The following is a 25,280-nucleotide window of genomic DNA, read 5'->3' on the forward strand; positions in this document are numbered from 1 at the left end:
TGAAGATGAATAAAGATTTTTTTAAAATAACTACTGAGTTCCGGTGCCATTTCTGGATCCCTTGACGAATAAAAGAACTGGGGTAAAACTGATTTCGTAACACTGCTCATGTTGAAATTCTGTTTTTGAAAATGATGATTTTACTGTCAGGTATTTACAAACCAGATGTTTGAGCTTCCACTGTCAGGAAATGATCTGCCATGATGAATATTGTTTCTCATATGCAAATGTTCCAGTTGGAGAAAGCAAAAGTGAAACATTTGCACCTGAGCTGTGAGTGTTAATGCAGCCGTGCTGCTGTTGTGCAGCTTAGTCCATCCAGTGATAACAAATATCACACTTGTCAATCCGGTTGTTGTTCAGTTCTTATCAGCTGATATTTTCTTGGTATTATTAAACCCATGTGGGCCAGCTCAGAACAGAATATGCTGCATAGCACAGGAAAGTAATGCAAACACTCACTGACAGTGCAGTGTGAATTCATCATGAAGTAGGTCACTCCACTACATTATTACCAGCAGAGGGAGCCACAGTGCGCTCCACTGGTCAAACCTAATATTGTGTCTGTTGCTATGGGAATATGTGCTTGGTCTGTAATATTGTTTCATTTGGACTTCATTAATGTTATTACCTCCATGTGTGTGTCTGTGTGTAAACCAAGATTGTTTTGAATTAATTCTGATAAAAGATTTTAGATTGGGCTCATGGTAACTACCCATTAAATGTTAGCTTACACCCATTATGGCCTTCAGTGTCAGCTTCATGATTTATTGGTTGAAAACGGACAAAAAGCCTGTTAAACTCTGACTCTTAATAGTGTGCTGTGCATTGTCACCATGTGGAAAATATCATATAAAGATCATGTGATCTCTCCTCAACAGATCAAGAGCTGCGTCTTAGAAATGTATAATTTTGGTTAATTTATTACTGTCGTGTTAAAATCATAGACTTTTGGGAACAATAAAACAAACAAAAACATGTATAAACCTACAAAGTTATTCAGGCTAATATGCTGTCCAAACCTAATCCTAACGATCAGTACTGGGCTTATTTGAGTGCTTTGAATCAGTAAAAGTGAAGCATTTTACAGTCCAATCATCATCATGCTGGTGTTGCTCTGCTGTTCTTTGTCACAACCAGCAGCTCTGCAGTGTAACAATGACGGGAGTAAAACTAAACTAATATAAATGTGAACAACTGTTTGGTAGCATTCGTGAGTAAATGTTAAAACAGTCCAGTTTTGAGTTGCTATTCTGAGAGGTTAGAGCTAACTGACTGGGCTTTGAGATACTGGGAGCTAGGAGCACACATGTTAAATCACTGCTAGCACACGTGCAGTAAGAACATGTGTGTCACTTGGATTTAATCCTGTTCAAAGTAATTTATTTTGGTTTGTCTTTATTCTCCATGCATGACAGATTTGTGGATTTATCTTGACTTTTCAAGTCATCTTACATTTTACATTAATCTGTAGCATGGTACAGATAATCTGTAGCCCCAAGTATCCTGGGGCAAGATACTGAACTCCCAGTTGCTTTCTGATGCATTCACTGAAGTGTGAATGTCAGACAGAAAAGTACTTAGACATTGAAAACAGTGCTAGTATGATTGTGTGTGATTTGGTGAAGTACAAGCAAAGTAGAAAAGCGCTATATAAAAACAGTCCACTTACAGCAGACACACAGCAGTATGTGATACGTTGACAGCTTGGCCTGGTGGGGAACAAGTTATAAAGACTGACCAAATTAAACAGGGCTCTTTAATTACAGTGTCACATACTATTTTTATTAGCTGGAGATGATTTCACATCTTCTCTTTCATAAAAGCAGTCGGTCACTAAGGGCTCGAGGAGAATTGGTCATTTTAGGCAGCACCATGTAAAAAAAAGGAGGCTTTCAGTTAGCAGACACTACAGCACGGTTGTTGTTTTTTCCAGATCTTTCTGATGCCTGGTCCCACTGCTCTCTCTCTGTGTCCATCTCCAAGTCCCTGCATGTGTGCAGCAGCTCCATTGCTTGGACTTGGCTTTGGAATGTGCCCGTGGCTCTTCTTCATGTTGCTGTCATCATAGTCTTCATCGTCCTCAACAAAGACCAGCTCAGCCTTGAGGGAACCTTCAAACTCCCGAGCCTGCCAGCTCTCATCCAACGCTGACTGAAAACCCATGAATATGGCTGTGATTGGCTCAGCAGTGTCCAGGATGCTAAGGATTGTGTAAGGGGGGTCATCTCCAGTAAGGGGGAAAGGTACTCTGTGTCTGTTCCCAGTTTGTCTGTTCGGCTGGTACGATGGTGGGCGGTACTGTTCTTCCTCACTGATATAATCAATAGCAGGAATATAACAGGGAGTGTAGCTGAACTGTGTGTGTGTTAGTGTTTCCTGGTCATGTGTTCTAAGAGGTACGCAGCACCCGGATGGTTCAGTCCTGCTGCTGCTTCTGGTAATGCCACTGGGCTGGTGGCTTGCAGAACCGCCTTCCTGAACACGGTGACAATTTGTCACTGGATATGAACTACAGTAACAATCTTGCTGGTGGCGATAGTGATCCAGGCGCGTCACACAACTTTCCGTCAGATTGCTTTGCTGGCTCCTGCCGTCATTTTTGATAAAACAGCTGTCCTGGTTACTATAGTGATGCTCACTGTGTGGTTTTCTTTGGCTGTTTTCATTGCAGCTAAAGTCTTTGTCTGCTTTGTGACTTTGCACGACATCATAGTGTCCTGGCTGCTTGCCGAGGTCATGCTCCTCCACCCTGTTCCTGTCATCTCGGTAGTGGGAAAACCATTGCTCCTCCCTTGTCCTGGGACTTTCGCAGCAGTTTTGGTGCTTTACTTGACAATGCATTGTAGCACTTCTCAGCAAATGTTCCACCTCATTGGCTGATAGCTCAGAAACACCGTTCTGGTCACGTGATGCCTAGAAATACAAAAAAAAACAGGACTCAGACACCGAAAGGAATTCAAACACAACAGAAGCTAACACGACGTATTCTGATCATGTCACTTCATGAGCTACTTGAAAATGAACACGTAGCTAAAATGCCTGTAGTTTGTCAGCAGGATTGCTAACAGGAATTTATATTAGCTTGAGATGTTCATGCCAGTGTTTCCCCACACACAGACCTTATTTGTGTGGGTGACTGTTTTGCAGCTTAGTGAGGCCACAGAGTTCACGACTGTGGATTTGGAGTTGCTACTATGTGATACAGAACTCACTTAAGAGACAGTGGATTAGTGCTCCTTTATTTATTGTCATAGTTTTTGAGATTTATTAAAATAAAGATCAGGAAAAAAAGGAAAAACAAACTAAGAACCATGCAGATGGTTCCAACAATAACAGACTACAGTCGGCTGCATCCTTCATTACTGTAGTTTTCTCTCTCTTGAAATAGAGAAATGATATACTGTCACGGTTCTGGGTCATGTTGAGCATTTTCAGTTTCTTATGTTTTTTGGTATTCTTCTGTATTGTGATTTATGTCTCATTCTTTAGTTATCCTGTTTTGATTATTATTATAAATCTATGTTTCAGTTTATTCTGGTATAGGGTTTAGTTCTTAGGTTTTGTGTCCCATGGTTAGTGCAGGTCTAGTTCTGTGTCTAGTCTGCATCTTTGTGAATTGTTTCCTGTTTTATTTTGAAGGGTTATGTCTTATGTCAGTGTGTCTAGCTTCGCTCCCCCTGTCTCGTTAGCCCTAATCTCTCCCAGCTTTGTCTCCCTCCTGTTTTCCATTCTCTGATTACGCCTCACTGTATTTAAGCTCCGTGTTTCTTTGTGTCAGTGTCGGGTCATAGCCTCAGATTATCCTCAGTTTGTGTTTTCCCCGGTTTGGTTTCTGCCAGCAATAAAGCTGTGGTTTTTGAGTTGCATTCAGTCTTCAAGTCCTGCATTTAGAGCCTCACCTCTGCCTGCCCGCACAAAGAGCCCTGACTTATACAATGCATGCCTTCATTTATATTCATCATATACAACAAATCTTTGTTTGCCTCTGGCACCCCATAGCAGGTAGATAGCTTTACATTAATCCAGTGTGACATTAGCCCCACCCAGTCCACTGCTCTGTGCCAGTCACACCCACTGGGTATAATGACTTTGGTGAAAATGCTGCTGTCATTATTACCAGCTGTGGAGTATTAGGATTACTAATGAAAAGTTACAGGGAGCTAATATTCTCATTCAAATCTGTTTCAAAGCCAAAATGGAATAAAACAAAGCATGCACCTCCACTGCTTAAAGTGAAGCCAGAGTTTGGCTCAGAGTAATAAAAATACCTGTTGAGAGTTGAGTGCGCAAACACACTTCTGGACATCATCATAAACTTTGAGCCCGGTGTTTTGGTGAAAGTCCTCCAGAGGAACATCTGGCGTAGAAAGTACTGAGCTCTCCCCAGTCAGAGTATTTTTAGCCACGTTGATCTGCATGTTAAACAGAGCTGGGACACAGAGGACAGATGCACTTAATGTAGTTAAAGTTTATCCTGATTATCATTACATCAGTCCAGGTGCACAGCTCAATCCATGTTCCTGTACATTTGTTAGTATTGTAAATACAAGTCTCCATAGGTCACTCTGAATGGATAATACATATAAAATACAGTATAAAAATAAAGCACAGGAAAAGTTCACTTTGAGCTCTGAGATATGGTATATCTGGTATCTGGATGTGTGGTCGAAGATGAAAGAATCTGGACTAATGAGGTAAAAAAAGTTACATTTATGTGACTTTCTGATGTCCTTTTTAAAGATCTGTGGAAAATGATGAATCACGTTTTTTGTGCAGAAACTAGGATTGAGTGCACTGGAACGCAAAATTGTATGTGTGAAACACTACACACATACAAAGGCTAATTTACAACGTAAAAATCCAGCTGTTACTCATAATCTTTGTGTTTGTAAAGAACTTCAAAAATGAGGACAGATTTTCCTGTTTGAGTGCAGCTAGCCAAACAATGGAGCCAATTATCATTAAAGAGACACACAGTATAAGTAGACAGTTTGTCCTTGGTTTTATTGCTGCAGCCAGGGGCAGCACAAAAGTGTTTGAGAGTTATCGGTTCTGTCACTAGCTAGCTGACATAAACTAATGTAAGTTTATTAGCCGCAACCAACCAGGTGACGTCACATTCTGTGCTGACAGAAGATGGCGCTAAACATCTTTTGAAAGCACTTATTTCTTAAATCCATCTTCACTGTTAGAGTCATATCTTTGTCAGTTGGAGAGCAGGGCTCCATGATGTAAACTGGCTCTTATATGTGTAGTGTTTCATGTCCACTTTAATTCTGAGTTCCAGTGTACGTCTTTGAGGATCTACCTGTGAACTTTCCACAGTTATCAGAACCCAGAATTCTAATTTTTCTTTCTTCCCCTTTAAGCCATAGTTTCAGTATTCAGCAACGCTATAAATTAAGCTCTAAACTTGTAAACCCTTGTGTATTTCAGTGGTATTGTATATAACATTTTTAAGTGTATGAATGATCTCACTCTGCCGTGGTGTGTTTGGCTCACACTGTTCACTGGCTGGTGAGGTGAAGGATTCAGGGATTACTGTGGCTATGTGTGATGGTTCTGCAAGAACAAAAACAGAACTGTTAGCTTGGGTTCATCTTTCACCAACACCAGAGATGCTGCAAATGATGTTATATGACTTACCAGGAACAAAGCTGTTTTTGGCTTCCTAGAAGACAGACACAACTCAGTAAGTGTAACAGGTACTAAGGGGAGCACAACACTACACCTGTGTATCTGTGAGAATGTGTGTTTGCATACCTTGATAATGTCCTCCGGACTTTTCTCCACTGCCTTGAGTCTACTGAGGATAAAACTCTCATTAACGCTAATCATAGACTCTTCTCTCTCCAGAGACTCCACCTCCATTTCAATCCTAAGTAGACAGAGGGGGCAGGGCAGGGTAGTAACAGGGCAAGACATCACATGAGAAACAGTAACCTCTGGCCTGAAAATGTGGTCAATGTGAAAGTGCCAAAAACTGCAGTGCCTCTGAAGGCTATTGCTTTTTATCAAGATAGCACTGGAGTGACGGCAGCCTTTCCAAGTAGCTCTGCAACACCGCACCTTTTCTTAACTTTTAACTTTTTTTAGACTAGGCTTTCAAACTTTATTTCACCTTCCTCTAGTTACTCTACTTCTACCTCTTAGATATAGCGATACAAGATGGATGATGCACTTTTTAAAACTTCTGGAACCAGCTCCTTCATCTATTTGAGAGCGGAGCTGCTGGCACTAAGAACAAAGGCACAGACCGGCATGCCACACAACATCCCGGCTGAGCTAAAGAGGAGCTACAGAGGCTGCAAGGCTGGAGCGAGGAAAGCGGATCACCGGAGGCGATTCAAACCATCAATCCCGACAGTGATAATGGGCAACATGAACTCGCTACAGAATAAAATGGATTAACTGTGTGCTCTGAACAACCACCGACTATACCGTGAGTGCAGTTTGTTTATCTTCACGGAGACATGGCTAACCGAGCTAACGCCACAGGCTAACGTAGACCTATGTGGTTTCACATCCGTGAGAGCCGATAGGGACACGCAGGCCAGCGGAAAAAGCAGAGGTGGTGGACTCATTGTCTACATTAACAACAGATATTGTAACCCTGGACACGTCTCCGTTAAAGTATCGGTATGCCGTCCGGACCTGGAGCTGCTAGCCGTTAGCTTGTGGCCATATTTATCTACCTCGGGAGTTCAGTCATGTGATCTGTGTGTGTGTTTACATCCCTCCGAGGGCCGATGCAGCAGCTGCCTGTGAGGAAATACACACAGTTACAGCAAGACTGCAGACACAAAACCCAGAGGCTTTCATTATTATATCTGGAGACTTTAATCATGCCACACTGGATTCTACTCTGGCTGCTATTCACCAGTTTGTGAATTGTCCCACAAGGAGCAACAGGACAATTGACCTACTGTATGCCAATGTGAGAGATGCATACAGAGCCACCCCCCTCCCCCCATTAGGGAAGTCAGACCACAACCTGGTTTACCTACAGCCACAATACACACCCCTCGTCCAAAGGCAGCCTGTCACAACACGCTCCATCAGGAGATGGACCCCAGAAAAGGAGGATGCTCTGAGAGACTGCTATGACACCACAGACTGGGATGTGCTTCTGAGCCCACATGGTGAGGACATAGAGGGGGCGACACACTGTCTGACAGACTACCTCAACTTTTGTGTGGACACGGTCGCCCCTGCTAAGACGGTATGGTGTTATCCTAATAACAAACTGTGGGTAACACAGGAAGTCAAAGCTGTCCTCAACATGAAGAAGAAGGCTTTCAGGAGCAAAGTGAAGGAGGAGATGAAAGCAGCACAGCGGGAGGTGAAACGCTGCCTGAGGGAAGCAAAGGACACCTACAGGAGGAAGGTGGAGCAGAAGTTGGAGAGGAACAATATGAGGGAGGTCTGGAATGGTGTGAAAACCATCACAGGCCACAACACCAAGAACAGCACAGTGGGGGTGGGGTGGGGTGGGGGGTGGGGACTGTGGAGAAGGCAAACGAACTCAACTACTTCTTCAACAGGTTTGACCAGCCCACAACCCCCCCACCCTCACCTTTACTACAGAGCCCTCTCCCCACTCTCCTACCTCCCTCGCTTCCCCCCCCTTCCTGACACTATGACACCCCCTCCTCCAACCCCTCTCTCAACAGCAGGACATCTCCCCCCCCTCCTTCCAATCATCTCCCAGTGTCACAGTGGATCAGGTCAGGAGACAACTGAGGAAGCTTCGCCCCAGAAAGGCAGCAGGCCCAGACAAGGTGTGTCCGAGGATGCTAAAGGCATGTGCTGCTGAACTTGGGGAGCCGCTACAACGAGTCTTCAATCTCAGTCTGCGACTGGGGAGAGTGCCCGCCCTATGGAAGACATCCGGTCCCCAAAAGGAACCGGCCCAATGAGCTGAATGACTTCCAACCGGTGGCACTGACGTCACATCTTATGAAGACTCTAGAGCGGCTCTTCCTCAACCTCCTCCGACCACAGGTACAACGTGCCCAGGACCCACTACAGTTCGCATACAAGGCGGATGTCGGAGTGGAGGATACAATCCTGTACATCCTACACAGAGCCCACTCACACCTGGACAAGGGAAAAGGCACGGTCAGGATCCTGTTTCTTGACTTTTCCAGTGCCTTTAATACCATCCGGCCCTGTCTGCTCCAGGAGAAACTAAACAGGATGCAGGTGGACCCCTGCCTGGTCGCTTGGATCTCAAACTACCTCACTGACAGACCACAGTACGTCAGGCTGAAGGACATCATGTCTGACACTGTGGTCAGCAGCACAGGAGCACCACAGGGAACTGTGCTGTCCCCTCTTCCCTGCACCCTGTATACCTCTGACTTCTGCTACAACTCTGAATTATGCCATATTCAGAAGTTTGCAGATGACACAGCCATCATGGGGTGTATCTGGGATGATCAGGAAGAGGAGTACAGAAGTCTGGTGAGGAACTTCGTCACATGGAGTCACACAAACCACCTGCAACTCAACACCACAAAGACCAAGGAACTGGTTGTGGACTTCGGGAGGTCCAGAGAAGGTCCACTGCCGGTTCAGATAGAGGGGGAGGAGGTGGAGGTGGTCAACAAGTACAAGTACCTCGGGCTGTGGGTGGACAACAAACTGGACTGGTCATGCAACACAGAGCACCTGTGTAAAAAAGCCCAAAGCCGACTGTACTTCCTCAGGAGGCTGAGGTCCTTTAACATCTGCAGGAAGCTCCTGAGGATGTTTTACCAGTCAGTGGTTGCTGGAGTACTTTTCTATGCTGTGGTGTGCTGGGGGAGCAGCACAACAAAGAAGGACTCATCCAGGTTGGAAAAACTGATCAGGAAGGCTGGCTCTGTGGTCGGCATGAAGCTGGACACTCTGGTGTCAGTGGCAGAGAAAAGGACACTAAAGAAATTGCTGGACATTATGGACAATGCTGGGCATCCTCTGCACACGGCCATAAGCAACCAGAGGAGTCTGTTCAGTGACAGGTTGCTTCTCCCAAAGACAAGAACCAACAGACTTAAAAACTCCTTTGTCCCACACGCCATCAAACTGTTTAACTCCTCTCTGGAGGGGAGAGGGAGGGGAAACAGGAGGACAAAGGAGGGGGGGACAACTAAGCTGTAGTGCCTCTTCACTTCACTGTGCAATACTCTTTGTGCAATACTTTTTGTTAATAGTCAACGGTGCAATAGACTTCAATACTTGAAATGTGCAATTCCCTTGTGTTCTTATTCCTATTTATTCTATTTATCCCTTTCGTATATTTTATTTATATATGTCTCTTTATTTATATATGTGTATATATATAATATTCTGCTCACGTTCTGTAACTTCTGTCGGTGCTGTGCTTTTGGAAACCGAATTTCCCAGAGGAACCCACCCGAGGGATTAATAAAGTTTGATCTTATCTTATCTTATCTTATCTTATCTTATCTCAGAGGTTCCCAAAGTGTGGGGCTCGCCCCCTAGGGGGGGCGCAGAGCCATTGTAGGGGGGGCACGGTATGAAAAGAAAAAGAAAAAAAAAGAAAGCTTGAACACTGCTAGCATCATGGACAGGTTTTTGACGGGGCTCCCACACAAACGCAAAGCAGGAGATGAAGCATCGCCAAATACGTTTCCAAACCAACTTCCTTCCAAGCCAAAGACTAGAAAATATGGTGAAGCATATCTTCCCCTTGGCTTCACCTGCACAAGTGCCAAGGTAGGTCTCCCTGCAAAATTAGTTTCCCTGCATCCGGAGCACGCGCTGGGCTCTCCAAATCACGGACAAACATCCCACATTCTTGATTTTTAGTTCACAAACACTTCTTGTAATAACTAACTACTCCTGACATTTTGGACATGTTAGCTCTTTATGCAGTAAAGTTACAGCGGGATACAAATAATATCAGGCTGATCCTGCCGTAATTTGTTCCCCCGGTTCAAATCACGGACAAACAGTATCCCACAGCTGTTTTTGTTTTTGAACCCATTTTGCACAGAGAGGCATTTTTTGAAAAATGTATTGATAACAATGTTGAATATTATTACACAGGAAAAAAAAACAACTATATGTAAAATAATCACACCGTGACGCCTCTGCCTTTCTAAATGGAGGGACAGTAACTGCGTGTGTATATGTAAGCGTGTAAAACCTGCAGATAGATTAACAGTAACAGTATTTTGTCTCTATCTGCCATTCTGCAATTCATCTCATGTAAACAATAACGTGGCGCACAGCGTGACGTGAAAAGAGGCACATACCTTTGACGTTGCGTGATGAACTCTGTAATCCTCGTCCACACGTAAACACAAAAAAGGAGTTTTAAATAATCTCCGTTTTCGGTGAATCGCAACGCCGTTTACGTGTTGACGAAAAGCCCAAACGCATAGAAACAGCTGCGTTTTCAAAAATACCCGTGTAGGTGTGGACGTAGTGTAAAAGAGTTAGTAGTTTATTTTATTACTACGTGTAATTTATTGCCGTTTACTTGTATTTGCTTAATCGTTTACTAAATGTTTGAGGTGTGAAATAAACCGCAATGGAGCAAAATATGGGTGTGTGTGTTTGGAGGATGTGTTTGTGGGGGGGGTTAGGTGGTGGGGGCGTGTGAACATTTTTCTTGTAAAACAAAGGGGGGCCTGGCAAAAAAAGTTTGGGAACCACTGTCTTATCTTGTCTTATCTTATCTTATCTTATCTTATCTTATCTTATCTTATCTATTTGAGGCTGTTTTGGCTTCCCGTCATTGGCTCCCTGTTAAATCCAGAATTCAAAATCCTGCTCCTCACATACAAGGTCTTAAATAATCAGGCCCCATCTTATCTTAATGACCTTGTAGTACCATATCACTCTATTAGAGCACTTCGCTCTCACACTGCAGGCTTACTTGTTGTTCCTAGAGTATTTAAAAGTAGAATGGGAGATTTCTTCCTGTTAAAAGGGAGTTTTTACTTCCTACTGTCGCCAAAGTGCTTGCTCATAGGGGGTCATATGATTGTTGGGTTTTTCTCTGTGTGTATGATTGTAGGGTCTACCTTACAATATAAAGCACCTTGAGGTGACTGTTGTTGTGATTTGGCACTGTATAAATAAAACTGAATTGAATTGAATTACAAGAAGGTCTATGACTCAATGCCCCACACCTGGATCCTGGAATGCCTAGAACTATACAAGATCAACAGGACACTAAGAGCCTTCATCAGGAACTCAATGGGGATGTGGCGTACAACACTAGAGGCCAACTCCAAGCCCATAGCACAAGTCACCATCAAGTGTGTGATCTACCAAGGAGATGCTCTGTCCCCACTGCTGTTCTGCATAGGCCTGAACCCCCTCAATGAGATCATCGACAAGACTGTCTATGGATACCGACTTACGGAGTGGAACAGTTATCAGCCACCTCCTGTACATGGATGACATCAAGCTGTATGCCAAGAGTGAATGAGACATCGATTCACTGATCCACACTACCAGGATATACAGCAATGACATCGGGATGTCATTCGGGCTGGAGAAATGTAGTCGGATGATAACGAAGAGAGGGAAGGTAGTCAGAACTGAGGGGATCGAACTACCAGAAGGGAGGACAGCTACAAGTACCTGGGGATCCCACAGGCAAATGGGAACCACGAAGAGGCTGCTAGGAAAGCTGCAGTCACCAAGTACCTGCAGAGGGTCAGGCAGGTCCTGAGGAGTCAGCTGAACGGTAAGAACAAGATCCGGGCTATCAACACCTACGCCCTGCCCGTGATCAGGTACCCTGCTGGGATAATAAGATGGCCAAAGTAGGAGATAGAAGCCACTGACATCTAGACAAGGAAGCTCCTGACCATGCATGGAGGGTTTCACCCCAAGTCCAGCACCCTGAGGCTGTATGCTAAGCTGAAGGAAGGAGGCCGGAGACTGGTGAATGTCAGCACCACAGTCCAGGATGAGGCAATAAACATCGCATGCTCAGTGAATACCTCAGACAGCAGAAACCCAAGAAAATGGAGGAAGATGAGGAACCATCATGGAAGGAAAGGCCCTCAGGAAGAAGGAACATGAGAAGCTCAGAGAAGAGCTGGAGATGATGTGGAGGGTGAAGGTAACAGTGGTCCCAGTGGTAATTGGAGCACTTGGTGCAGTGACTCCCAAACTAGACGAGTGGCTCAAGCAGATCCCAGAAAGGAGATCTCTGTCCAGAAGAGCGCAGTCCGAGGAACAGCTAAGATACTGCGCAGGACCCTCAAGCTCCCAGGCCTCTGGTAGAGGACCCGAGCTTGAAGGATAGACCGCCCGCAGGGGCGAGAGGGGAATTCCTACTTCTATTCCTATTCTGTTACGAGACTAAACATGCATGTTTAGTCTTGTAACAGCAATTCAAATTGTAGTCCTTGTGTTTAAGGATTTACCTCATTAAAAACTATATTATTCTGCATCAATCTTTTTTGTGTGCTGACATCTTTCAGAGCTAGCAAACCCACATCTCTCACAAACTTACAAAAAACACAGTACACCATTCTCTGATTGGAGATGATCAATGAATGTTTGATGTCTAAAATGGAACAAGCTGCATTATACTTACTTACATTTTAATTCTAATTTCCCATTGACCTTTAGATTTCAGAGACACCAAAAGGCTGGATGTGGCCCACAAGGCCAAACAATATCCATGCGTAGTCTATGGTGATGATATGTGCTTCTCTGTGAGGTGGTTTGAGCTGATTTTGTACCTGTGGATGCTGAGCTGCAGGGCTCTGGTGTGTTCCCGGTCAGACAGAAAGCTCTGCTGCTGTGTGCAGTCTACTCCATTATGGGAGTCTTGCAGCAGCCACTGCTCTCTCAGAGCCTTTTTCTGTACAGAAGAACAGAATTATCATTAGTGTGGATTGAAACTGGAAGTAAAAATATAGGTCTGCAAACAGATAGGACGACTGTCCTGTCTTTCTCTCCTCACTCCAAACAGTTGTGGCCATCTGCTGCGACATTCCTGTTAAAAAAAAACACTGTAGGCTTTTCCTTACAATATAAAGCGCCTTGAGGTGACTGTTGTTGTGATTTGGCGCTGTATAGATAAAATTGAATTGAAATGAATTGATTACTTCTGCAGTTCATGCTGATAATACACCAATCCAATGAAATGATTTGCTCTACACTTTATCTGCTGTCATAGCCGATCATTTCTTCAGACGAACCTTCAGATGCTGCAGTTTCAGTTTCTCTTGATCAAGTTTCAGTTTCTTCTTTTTAATGTCCTCTTGAATTTGATGCTTCTGCTGTTTCATCAAAGGCAAAAGCTTGAATGAGTGAATATATAAAACACAATTGACAATGCACTGTCAGAATAAGTCAAATATCTATTGAAACCAATCTAATCCTCAGAATAGTGTAATCTGTTTCATTTAGGTTTAATTTTTAAATGTTCCAAAGTTAAGTGAAAGTTAAAGGACAGAAAAAGGTCATAAACAAATGAAAAAAGAACTAATTTACATTTTTTAGAGTCAAAAGCCACAAAGAGTTATCTTGTTACTTATTTAAATAATAATAATAATTTTTAAGTTATGTGTTTTATTTTAGAGTACAGTAAAAAAGAAAAAGGGTACAGACTGTACACGTCTCAGTAACATCTGCATCATGCTCTAAAACTTCTAAACGAAAGTGTGAACAAACATATCTTTAGACACAAGTGTCTCCTCTGTGACTGCTCAGAGTGGACTGGAGCATTACAGTGATGGCCTGGAGCCTCTCCTTGAGCAGGTCACTCTCCTCCATACTGCTTCAGGATCAACACAGAGACTGGAGACGAGAAGAAAGAGAACCTGTCAGACGCCTTTATTTCACAGTATCACTTATAAACATGACCACCGCCAACATTAAGCCAAACCACAGTGAAAAACTCAAACTAATTACAGTGTTAGTTAACCTGAATGAAAATCATCCACACAATCGTTCACACAATGATTGATGAAACCAAATATGCTGAACATTGTACGCTACAATGTTTTAGTAGTGCACTGCAGACCAGGAATGTTACACAGTTCTGGCTGTGAGCACAGAAACACCAACCTTGAGCTGCCAAGGGGCAGCCAATCAGAAGAAAGCTGGTTTAAAGGGAGGACAGCCTTGTTCAACACAGTGGATGAACTGAAGGTTCAATATAAGAGAATAAGCATTATTCTGAAGTGTGACTCATGCACAGCTGCCTGAGTAGAATCCAAGCATAAAAATATGAAGACTGAAGGGACTGAAATGAGCAGCATGAAACAGCTGTTTCCAACACAAGCACTTGGAGCACCCGGACACAACAGCCCCTGAGTACACTGTGACATCACTATTTTTTTTAGTATTTCTTCCTCTGATAGCACACTGCCACCTGACAATGTTCACTCTTTATGACACAGTCATCTGCTAACCCTACTCGAGCCATTTGTAACTTTTGTCTCACTCTAATTAAAGAAAGGCAGAGAGAGACTTTCTACTATCTACAAGTCCATCAAGTAACCTGTCACTGAAGCACTAAGCTAATCTGCTCACGAGGCTGATAATCTGGGTAAACCATCTGCTTGCCAACTACAGGCAGGGCTACTGTGTGGTTTAGACTCTAATGACTGAAAAGTCTGAACTTTTTATTTATGGGAAATGTTACAAATCACACAGAGAGCACATCGTTCCCCTTGAGTAATGCACTGGATCCACACCAGACCACTTCTGTTGTGGGTGCTTTTCTCCAGCTTGTTTCATAAAATTCAGATTAGTTGTTTTTTGTGTTATCTTGATAAGATATAGATGTAAGTGCTGAGATGTTTATGCCTTTAAACAAGAATCACACTGTTCATGGGTACAGAGCTCTGTGTTATTGTTTTATCATTACACATGTAAATACATCATGAACTGGATAATTCCACATACACTGTGTTGCCAAAAGTATTTGTCTGCCTTCACAAGCATATGAACCTGAGTGACATCCCATTCTGAATCCATAGGGTTTAATATAATATTGTCCAACTCTTTGCAGGTATAACAGCTTAAACTCTTCTAGGGAGGCTTTCCACAAGTGTTTTAATTGGGATTTTTGACCATTATTCAGAAGCACATCTGCGAGGTCCGACACTGATGCTGGAGAAAAAGGCCTGGCTCACAGTCTCAGCTTGAATTCATCTCAGTGTGTTCTGTTGGGTTCATGTCAGGAACCTGTTCAGACCAAACTTGCTCATCCATGTCAATCCCAAATTGTTCCCACAAAGTTGGAAATGTGACATCGCCCAAAATGTCTTGGTATGCTGAAGCATTAGGAGTTCCTCTCACTGGACTTACGGTTACAAGACCTGAAAATCAGCCCCACACCACGAGCCCACTTCCACTTGGCACAATGCAGCCAGACAAGTACCATTACAAGAAGTATGATTTCAGGTCGTGGTAGATGACCTGCTGCGTACCAGGACAGATTCAAATGAAGGCTGATCAAATGTTTGATCTGAGTTACAGATGATTACGGGCTGTTCCCTGAAATCCTTTTATTGTACTCTATCGACCTCCTTGTCAGGCGGTGATCAGCTGATCACCGGGTCGGGCTTAAAAGAGAGACACCACCCACCTGTTCTCCGCTCAGACGTCGATCTCTTCATGTCAGGAGCTCCGAACCCTCGCCGACGTCAGTCTCCACCTGCTTCAGCAACCGTGAGTGTTTTCTCTCTTGACTCTCCCACTCATCCCGGCTCAGTTCGCTCTCCCTCTGTAACGTTGGTTCCGAAGCCGTGCTTTGTGCACCGATCGTTACTAGAGTAACCGCGTGCCTGCTCCAACCCATCGCTAGCCTGCACCGCGTTTGGGTCTAGCCAGCACGCCACACGGGCACGCCGAATTGCTGTGTTCAATTCACGCGCTACCCCCGATCGTGACAGGATGTCTGAGCCCATCATAGACCCAGCGGAATTCGAACGGCTGAAAGCCGAAGTGATATACCTTCGCGGCATGGTGGATCGGTTGAGCACAAAATTGGAATCTCTCACTGGAACTGTCCTCCAACTCTCCACTTCCGTCACCGCGCTGCAACGTCAGCCAGCGCCGGTGAGCGCGGAACCCCGGATCGGACTACCAGATAAGTGGAACGGAGTTGACGGCCGACCTGATGGCTTGCTTGCCACTCTAGACATGCTGTTTGAATGTCAGCCCACTAAATATGCCACCGCCCGCGCAAAAGTTGCAATGTTAACCTCTCTCTTGTCTGGCCAGGCCCAGGAATGGGCTGCAGCTCTCTACAACAATAAATCCGTAGCCTGCAACGACTACACCCTGTTCGTGGAGGAATTAAAGAAGACATTTGTTCCCCCAAGCAGTGAAGTGGAAGTGGAGTCACAGCTGCTTCATTTACGCCAGGGCAACCGACCAGTCTGTCACTTTGCTTCACAGTTCCGTACCCTGGCTGCCAAGCTAAATTGGGGAGATGCTTCTCTACGATCCATCTTTTTGGAGGGGCTGGCTGATTACGTCCGGGATGAGATGACCGGTCGTGAGGCCCCCAGAACTCTGGATGAGACCGTGGACTTCGCCCTGAAGATCGACCAACGAGTAATGTCGCGGCCTCGCCACACCCCTCGGGCCTTTAAACCCTCCCAGCCTCTGAGGGCCACGTCCTTGCAGTCTCCTCCCCCCTCTGAAGGAGCAGCCGCTAGCCCAAGCAGCACATCCAGCGGGGAGCCCATGCAGCTGGGTAGACTGTCTAAAGAGGAGAGAGAGAGACGCTGCCGTGAGGGTCTCTGTGCCTATTGTGGATCAGCTCGACACCATCGTCCTCAGTGCCCGCTGCGCCCGGCAAACGACGACGCCAGGTAGACTGCGGGGGAGTCCCACCTGGCCCGTCCCCTTCCTCTGACCCCTCACGTTTTCTGTTACCAGTAATATTGCACCTGAAGCACCAGCAGTTCTCAGCTAAAGCTCTCCTGGACACCGGAGCAGCGGAGAACTTCATCAACCAGAAACTAGCCTCTCGACTTCGCATTCCGTTAACCCCTGTTGATCGATTCCTCCCGGTGACCTCCGTAGATAGGCGACCCCTCCAACCCTACCCGATCCAGTTCCAGACCCGGCCGGTCCTCATGTCTATCGGGGATCATCAGGAGGAGATCCGGTTTCTAGTGGTCTCAGCCACTTCCTCCCCTCTCATCCTAGGATACCCCTGGTTCAGTCGCCATGACCCCCACATCTCCTTGTCATCCTGCCAGATTCTGGATTGGGGTCCCCGATGTCCACACCACTGCCTTCTCTCTCGGACCAAAGTGAACTCCAAGTCGGAAAAGGTCTCTCCCCCGGAGCCTATTGATCTGGATAAGATCCCTCCGGCCTACCACGACCTATCTGAAGTCTTTAGTAAGAGGCGAGCCTCCATTCTACCTCCTCATCGTTCCTACGACATGGCCATTGAGCTACTCCCGGGAGCAGTGCCCCCTCGCGGTCGCCTGTTCTCTCTGTCTCCTGAAGAGACTAAGGCCATGGAGGAGTACGTTGCTGAGGCTCTCCAACAAGGCTTCATTCGCCCTTCCACCTCTCCTGCTGCTGCTGGATTCTTCTTTGTCAAGAAGAAAGACGGCGGGCTCCGCCCCTGCATTGATTATCGGGGCCTGAATAAAGTCACCATCAAGAACCGCCATCCTCTTCCCCTGTTATCCACTGCACTCGACTCCCTCTCCCAGGCCTGCATCTTCACCAAATTGGACCTACGCAGCGCCTACAACTTGGTGCGCATCAGGGAAGGGGACGAATGGAAGACGGCCTTCATCACCCCTAACGGGCACTGGGAGTACCTCGTGATGCCCTTCGGCCTCTGCAACAGCCCTGTTGTCTTCCAACATCTGATCAACGATGTCTTGCGTGATATGCTAGGCCGGTGGGTGTTTGCTTATCTGGACGACATCCTGATCTACTCCCGCACCGAAGTGGACCATATTCGCCATGTGAGGGCCGTACTGAACAGGCTGCTCGAGTACCAGCTGTTCTGCAAACTGGAGAAGTGCGCTTTCCACCAGCGGTCCACCACCTTCCTCGGCTTCACTATCTCCTCCGACGGCCTGACCATGGACCCGCAGAAGGTCCAAGCTGTGACCCAGTGGCCCCAGCCCTCCAGCCTTAAGCAGCTCCAGAGCTTCCTGGGCTTTGCCAATTTCTATCGGCGCTTTATCCGGAATTTCAGCACCATCGTCGCCCCGCTGACATCTCTCACTAAACCAGCTAATCTACCTAAACCCTTCTGTCTCTCCCCGAGTGCAAAACGGGCATTCCATGACCTTGTTCACCTCCACCTTGTGCACCTGGTCGCACTGGCTGGCCTCCCTTCTGCTAAACGGATGGCCGAGCTCTTCTTGGACCATGTCGTCCGGCTTCATGGATTCCCCAAGGACATTGTCTCCGACAGGGGGCCCCAGTTCACTGCCAGGTTTTGGAAAGCCTTTTGCCGTCTGATGGGAGCCTCTCCTAGCCTCTCATCCGGCCACCACCCTCAGACCAACGGGCAGGTTGAAAGGACCAATCAACAACTGGGGCGCTTTTTAAGGTGCTTCGTCTCCGCCCAACCGTCGCTTTGGCCTCGTTACCTGCTGTGGGCTGAGCTGTCTCATAACCTTCAGGTCTCTTCTGCCACCGGCCTCTCGCCCTTTGAAGTCTGTCATGGTTTCCATCCCCCTATCTTCGACCATCAGGAGGTGGAGGTTGAAGTGCCTGCGGCTGAACGGATGGTCCGCCGCTGTCGTCAGGCCTGGATCAAGGCGCAGGCTGCCATCTCCCGATCTAACGCTCGGTACACCAAGCAGCATCGTCGCCGCCACCGTCCGGGTCATCTGTTTCAGCCGGGGGATCGCGTCTGGCTCTCCATGAGGCACCTGAGGCTCTGTACCGAATCCAGGAAGCTCACTCCCAGGTTCATTGGCCCGTATGAGATCACCGCCCGGCTCAACCCTGTAACTTACCGTCTCCGGCTTCCGTCCGCCATGAAGGTCCACCCTGTTTTCCACGTCTCGCAGCTCAAGCGGCGTGTTACTTCCTCGCTGGCGCCTCCCTCCCCGCCCCCGCCCCCGCCCCGGTTTGTCGATGGGGATCCTGTCTACACCGTCCGGCGGATCTTGGATTCCCGTCGTCGGGGTCGGGGGTCCAGTATTTGGTGGACTGGGCGGGTTACGGTCCTGAGGAGCGCTCCTGGGTGCCGTCCCGCTTCATCTTGGACCCCTCCCTCATCTCGGATTTCCGTCGCGGTCGTCCTGGACCATCGGGTGCCGGTCTTCGGGGGGGGGTTCCTGTCAGGCGGTGATCAGCTGATCACCGGGTCGGGCTTAAAAGAGAGACACCACCCACCTGTTCTCCGCTCAGACATCGATCTCTTCATGTCAGGAGCTCCGAACCCTCGCCGACGTCAGTCTCCGCCTGCTTCAGCAACCGTGAGTGTTTTCTCTCTTGACTCTCCCACTCATCCCGGCTCAGTTCGCTCTCCCTCTGTAACGTTGGTTCCGAAGCCGTGCTTTGTGCACCGATCGTTACTAGAGTAACCGCGTGCCTGCTCCAACCCATCGCTAGCCTGCACCGCGTTTGGGTCTAGCCAGCACGCCACACGGGCACGCCGAATTGCTGTGTTCAATTCGCGCGCTACCCCCGATCGTGACACTCCTGGAGCTGCCCCAGTCTTTTTAATTGAATTTAACAACCTTCTGACATCCAACATTTAATTTGATTAGGTTGTTCAACCTTTGTATTGATGATGCATCCTGTAAACAGGCTTAAGGACTTCTTTGGTGTCAAAAGATTTCAGGATTTTGGGATTTTTATTATGTTATGCTTAAAAGTACGTTTCTTTATCTAAATGTGTTTGTGTTTGCTCTTTCAGTATTAAGCTTAAATGGGGAAGTCACACTCTGTGCAGACTCCTAAATGGGGAAGTTACATACACTCTGTGCTCCACAGGAAGCCTGCACGCAGCACGGTCTATTTTATCTCTTCCTGTATCTCTTCCTGTATGTGCTCTGTGAATAAAGACTGGTTTTTTTTACTGCAGGGTGCGAGTCTCCCTCAGGCTCACCTGTGTACACGTTAACCTGTCTGAGCGTCTTTATTCTGACCTGAGTTGCAAAACAGGAAAACTCCTGACATTTCTTGGTCCTTCGAGCCGGATGGGACACAGCACTTTTGTGTGACCCCACAGGAAAGCCTCATCGAGTCCTGACGTCGTGAGAAGCCCACGCTGAAGTCTGTCGACAGCTCCTGTCCAGGTACAGGATAAAGTCCAGAGACGTGAATTCGGGTTCTGGCCAGCGTTCTTATAAGTGGTCCACGGCGGTGGGGGTCGATGAGGTAGACCTGAGAGACCGGCAGCAACCAGGTGAATATTAACACTCTGAGACACCTCGCGTAAAACGTATAGGCTCGCCCAGAGGGGCTGGTAGCATTTTAAAATAAAATAGAGCTCATCTGGGACTGGTAGCTCCCCCGTAGTGGGTAAAGGTAGCGCGCGTATAAAGGTATTGTTTTGTCTTTGTATTGTTTTATTTTTGTTGGTGGAATAAGTTGACTTTACAGCACAATAAGGAGGCTGAACTATTCCACTATTTTGTTTGCTGTTGGCCACCCAATACTGGTGAAAAGAGAGAAACAGGTTGTGTTTCATCACATAAAGATGACACCACTTTCAAGAATAGCTTGAAAGTAGAAGGCCGTGTCAACTACCTCTCTCGATTCTCGTGCCAGAGAAGGTGCCGCAGTTGTGTAGTTGTAAAGTATTAAAATTAAAAGGATTAAAATGGGTAATGAAGCTTCAAAACTCACTGCTGACGAGCAGTGGTTAGAGAAAAAATGTCCAGGTGCCGGACAAATTAGTGCATGTAGATGGAGAAATCCTAAGAAAACAAAATGTTCCACTTGGGAAGGTAAATGTAGCCCATCAGCATTAACACAACTGAGGGAAGCTCTTTTGAAAGAAATAGCAGAAACAAAAAACCTAAAAAAGAAAGGGAAACGTTCGCAAGAATTACAATATTTCAAGGCCTGGAAGGTAGAAGCAGCTAGGTGAGAGGAAAACAAAAAGAAGAGACAAGAGAAAAAAGATAAAAAGTCAGAAAAACAGAACTTAACCGCCAGTTTAGTAAAACCAGAAGACGAGACACCGTGCGGTGCTCGCAATATGTGTATTAATCCACCACCATATGCGCCGCCACCTCCCACATCTGCAGCCACAGCTGCAGCACCACCCATTAAACACTCACCCATATCAGGAAGAACTAGGTCACATACACATCAACATCCTTATGTGAAAGCACAGACAATGCTAAACAAACTTTCACTCAAAGATAGCCCACAAGAAGAAATAGGAGACACAGTCGATCCACCAGCCACTGGTATCTACCCATTGGTAGCAGTGGCTAACCCTAGATTTGGCCTAATAATAGGGCCAGAAGGACAGGAAGAGCAAGATGACCGCCCACACATACATGTTTTTCGTCCGTGGTCACAAACGGACAGACAAAATGTCCTGAAAGACGTTCCTCCACTGAATGAAGGTTTTATACCATGGAGGGATGCTGTAGAACTGATCAGGAGGCAATGGTATTTAAACGGTCATGAAATGCTTCAAGTAATGCAAGATTTATTAGGTTTAAGGATAGAGACTCTGAACTACCGCTTTGGACTTTTTCTGAATGCTTCATGTAAAATCGACGACGAACAGGATCAGGAAATTGATGCCCTGCGCATTGCAGTAATGCAACACAGGGTAGCATTGGACATGATTCTCGCCGAGAAAGGCGGACTATGTGTCCTCTTTAGCAACACATGTTGCACATACATTCCAGATAATGTGCACTCGCCGAACATGACTGATGCTCTGAAAACACTCAGACAACTTCGGGATGCACAACAACGAGACTATGCCACAAACACAGAAGACTGGCTCACGTGGCTTTTAAGCGGCTCTTGGAAGTCCCTGCTGATTAAAGGACTTGTTTTTGTTGGTGTTCTTCTGCTGTTATTGTGTCTTTTCACTTCATGTGTCATTCCTTGTTTGAAGAACATGGTATCAAAAATGGTAACTGCTTCAATTCATGCTTACATCACCCTATCACAGAATGATGAAGATGATAATGAGATAGACACTTAGATATAACATACTCACAAAACCCACTATTTTACGATGTCTTGGCTAAAAATGTCTACAAGTGGCCGTAGACTGATGCACTGTTAGTGGTTGCTATGTACATATATAGAAGGAAAGATCAAACAACAGGTGGGAATGTCAAAAGATTTCAGGATTTTGGGATTTTTATTATGTTATGCTTAAAAGTACGTTTCTTTATCTAAATGTGTTTGTGTTTGCTCTTTCAGTATTAAGCTTAAATGGGGAAGTCACACTCTGTGCAGACTCCTAAATGGGGAAGTTACATACACTCTGTGCTCCACAGGAAGCCTGCACGCAGCACGGTCTATTTTATCTCTTCCTGTATGTGCTCTGTGAATAAAGACTGTTTTTTTTTACTGCAGGGTGCGAGTCTCCCTCAGGCTCACCCGTGTACACGTTAACCTGTCTGAGCGTCTTTATTCTGACCTGAGTTGCAAAACAGGAAAACTCCTGACATTTGGGATTACTGTTGTTTTAATATGGCTCATGTCATATCTATCTGAGCAATCTTTTACTGTTTATCATGTGTCGTCTGGAACAGCAGTTCTTCCTTGCAGGGTACCTCAGGGGTCAGATTCTCTTTTTGCTTTATTTATTCACTCTAGGCAAGACTGTTAGATGTTACAATCATATTTCTTATCTTTTATTTACTTACATCAGAGGACATATCTCCAGTGCTTTACATCACTACATTCAGTTCTTCGTGATATAAGGTTTTCCAGCTGTTGGCCATAGAAACCCATTTCATGGGGCTCTAGCTGGGCAGAAAATGTTAATAATATTGTCTGTATCTGTATCTATTTCTGTAAAATAGTGTCATTGGGAACCGCTACATCTATCACTACGGCCGTCTCCTTCTGTTTGTCTACCACCACTATGTCCTGTTGGTTAGCCACCACCATTTTGTCCGTCTGTATCTGGAAGTCCCACAGGATCTTAGCTCGGTCATTCTCCACCACCCTTGGGGGCATCTCCCATTTTGACCTCGGAACTTCCAGGTTATACTCAGCACAGATGTTCCTGTACACTATGCCGGCCACTTGGTTATGGCGTTCCATGTATGCCCTGCCTGCTAGCATCTTGCACCCTGCTGTTATGTGCTGGATTGTCTCAGGGGCATCTTTACACAGCCTGCACCTGGGGTCTTGCCTGGTGTGATAGACCCCAGCCTCTATGCATCTTGTGCTCAGAGCTTGTTCCTGTGCTGCCATGATTAGTGCCTCTGTGCTGTCTTTCAGTCCAGCTTTGTCCAGCCACTGGTAGGACTTCTGGATATCAACCACCTCCTCTATCTGCCGGTGGTACATACCGTGCAGGGGCCTGTCCTTCCATGATGGTGCCTCCTCTTCCTCCTCATTCTTGGGTTTCTGCTTCCTGAGGTATTCTCTGAGTATGTGGTCAGTTGGGGCCATCTTACTGATGTATTGTTGTCTCATCCTGGACTCTAACTAACCAACCTGATATTGATTTAAGACTTGTGTTATTATTGGGCACCAGCATATCAAAATGCTCCCTAACTGCTGATGTTTTTTGAGATTCTCCATGCAAGCTTCATGTGCTTAAAATCTCTGTGCAAGCTTGTGATGATCCTCAGAATCACCTCAGATCCAGTTCATGCAAAAAACTCATTCCCACGTGTTTTTAACAGCTTGAATCACATAACGAGACAGTGATATCATTTCAAGGAAATGGGGCCTTGTTGATCTTTTATCACATGATAAAAGATAAGACCAATAAGCAGCCTTGACATGGGCTTGATCTGGACACGCCCCTTAATAAACACGGGCCTCAGGGCTTTAACATTACTGTTCACCGCTTCACCTGCCTGCCCACCCTCCAGTGCCTTGACCCCGCCCCCCAACTACCCACCCTGCAGACCCTCACAGTTCCTGGATGTCACCTTCATATACCAAGTAAGCATTCCGTCCCATCTCAGCTGTGGACTTTGTTGCTGTGGATAGTTTTGGGATTTGTTTTTTGTGAAATAAATCTACACAGCCAACTGTAGCTGATTAGAGTCTGCTAGACTCAACTTTGCTAATTTGAATAAATAAATTGGACCTTTTGTAGTGTGTGTGTCTGTGTGTCTTGATTGTGACTGCAATTACAAAGGTTGCTAGCATGTCTTAACACTCCACCCTGTGGTCTAAAATATGTTCACTTTAGAGCTAACATGACAGATGGAAGGAAAGAAAACAAAAACCCACCAATGGTGCAGCTTCAGAAAGTCCAGAAACGAATGGGTGACCTTAAAATAATCACCCTGGTTACTGAGAGTCAAGTAAAAAAGGAAGTGAAGCTATATAAAGTGAGTGCAAACTGAAGGCTACAATAGGCTGTAAGCCCTGCAGGGACGAGCAGTCAGGATGAGCAGAAGCTTAGAGAATTAAGGAATTATCTCTACCTCTCCCGTTTGGTCCTGTTTCTGTTGTAGAATAAAGGTCAGCTCAATTTAGCACATTAACTATCTATAAAACGTTTCATATTTTTTATATCTGCTTCTCTACATGACTCCAAAACAAATGTTGCTACCAGCAGAGGATAACAGCCTTTATCAACATGCTATGAAACAGTTTCTAACCTGCAGACTGACAGCTGGGATTATTTGGGAGGATAAAAGACGGAGGCCTACTGCATATGGGAACATTTGAGTCTTTCTAACAGGACAGGACGTTGTCTTAAAAAACAACAACAAACCTCACAGAACATTTCAACTTCACGTTAAACAAATTTCACAAAAAAAATTTCCCACGTGTGGGACTAATAAAGGTTATCTTATCTTATTTTATCTTATTAATTATTGAAAGAAAAGCGTATATTTGTTCACCTACCCAGAGGATGGTCTTTTTCTCACAGCTGCCCTGCAGGACTCCTCAGACTGCCCACAGGTACAGGTGGGTGGGTCTTTGTGATGTTGATTGACAGCTGTCAACCTAGCAGCCAATAGCAATGAGAAGTGTTGCCACTATGTTTGACTATAAAACCATGAGACGCTATGTAAACAGATGGTATTTATACAGGCTTACATTGCCACTTAGTGAGACTCACTCTTTTCTTTCTTTTAATCTTTGTCAGCATTTATCCATTAATTGTATCTAAGAATGTGAATAATTTAATGACAATACATAGAATCAATCATTCCCTC

At 45.7% G+C, this 25,280-nt stretch overlaps 1 protein-coding gene across 2 annotated transcripts; it reads right to left on the bottom strand.

The window, feature by feature from the left end:
- Positions 1-900: 900 nt before the first annotated feature.
- On the bottom strand, positions 901-25,044 carry palmda (palmdelphin a). Of its 2 annotated transcripts, none has more exons than XM_005465797.1 (8): positions 24,967-25,044; positions 13,185-13,785; positions 12,723-12,844; positions 5,767-5,881; positions 5,650-5,674; positions 5,506-5,565; positions 4,272-4,432; positions 901-2,916 (listed from the first exon to the last, which is right to left on the bottom strand). In XM_005465797.1, the coding sequence occupies exons 2-8, from the start codon at positions 13,272-13,274 to the stop codon at positions 1,900-1,902; spliced, it is 1,590 nt and encodes a 529-aa protein (XP_005465854.1). In that variant the 5' UTR covers positions 13,275-13,785; positions 24,967-25,044; the 3' UTR covers positions 901-1,899. The 2 variants fall into 2 exon arrangements, with proteins under 2 accessions (XP_005465854.1, XP_013123010.1); XM_013267556.1 differs by having other exon boundaries at positions 5,482-5,565.
- Between the last annotated feature and the right edge of the window lie 236 nt (positions 25,045-25,280).

Source organism: Oreochromis niloticus, linkage group LG18, assembly GCF_001858045.2.
Source record: "Oreochromis niloticus isolate F11D_XX linkage group LG18, O_niloticus_UMD_NMBU, whole genome shotgun sequence".
In the NCBI taxonomy this organism is placed as follows: domain Eukaryota; kingdom Metazoa; phylum Chordata; class Actinopteri; order Cichliformes; family Cichlidae; genus Oreochromis; species Oreochromis niloticus.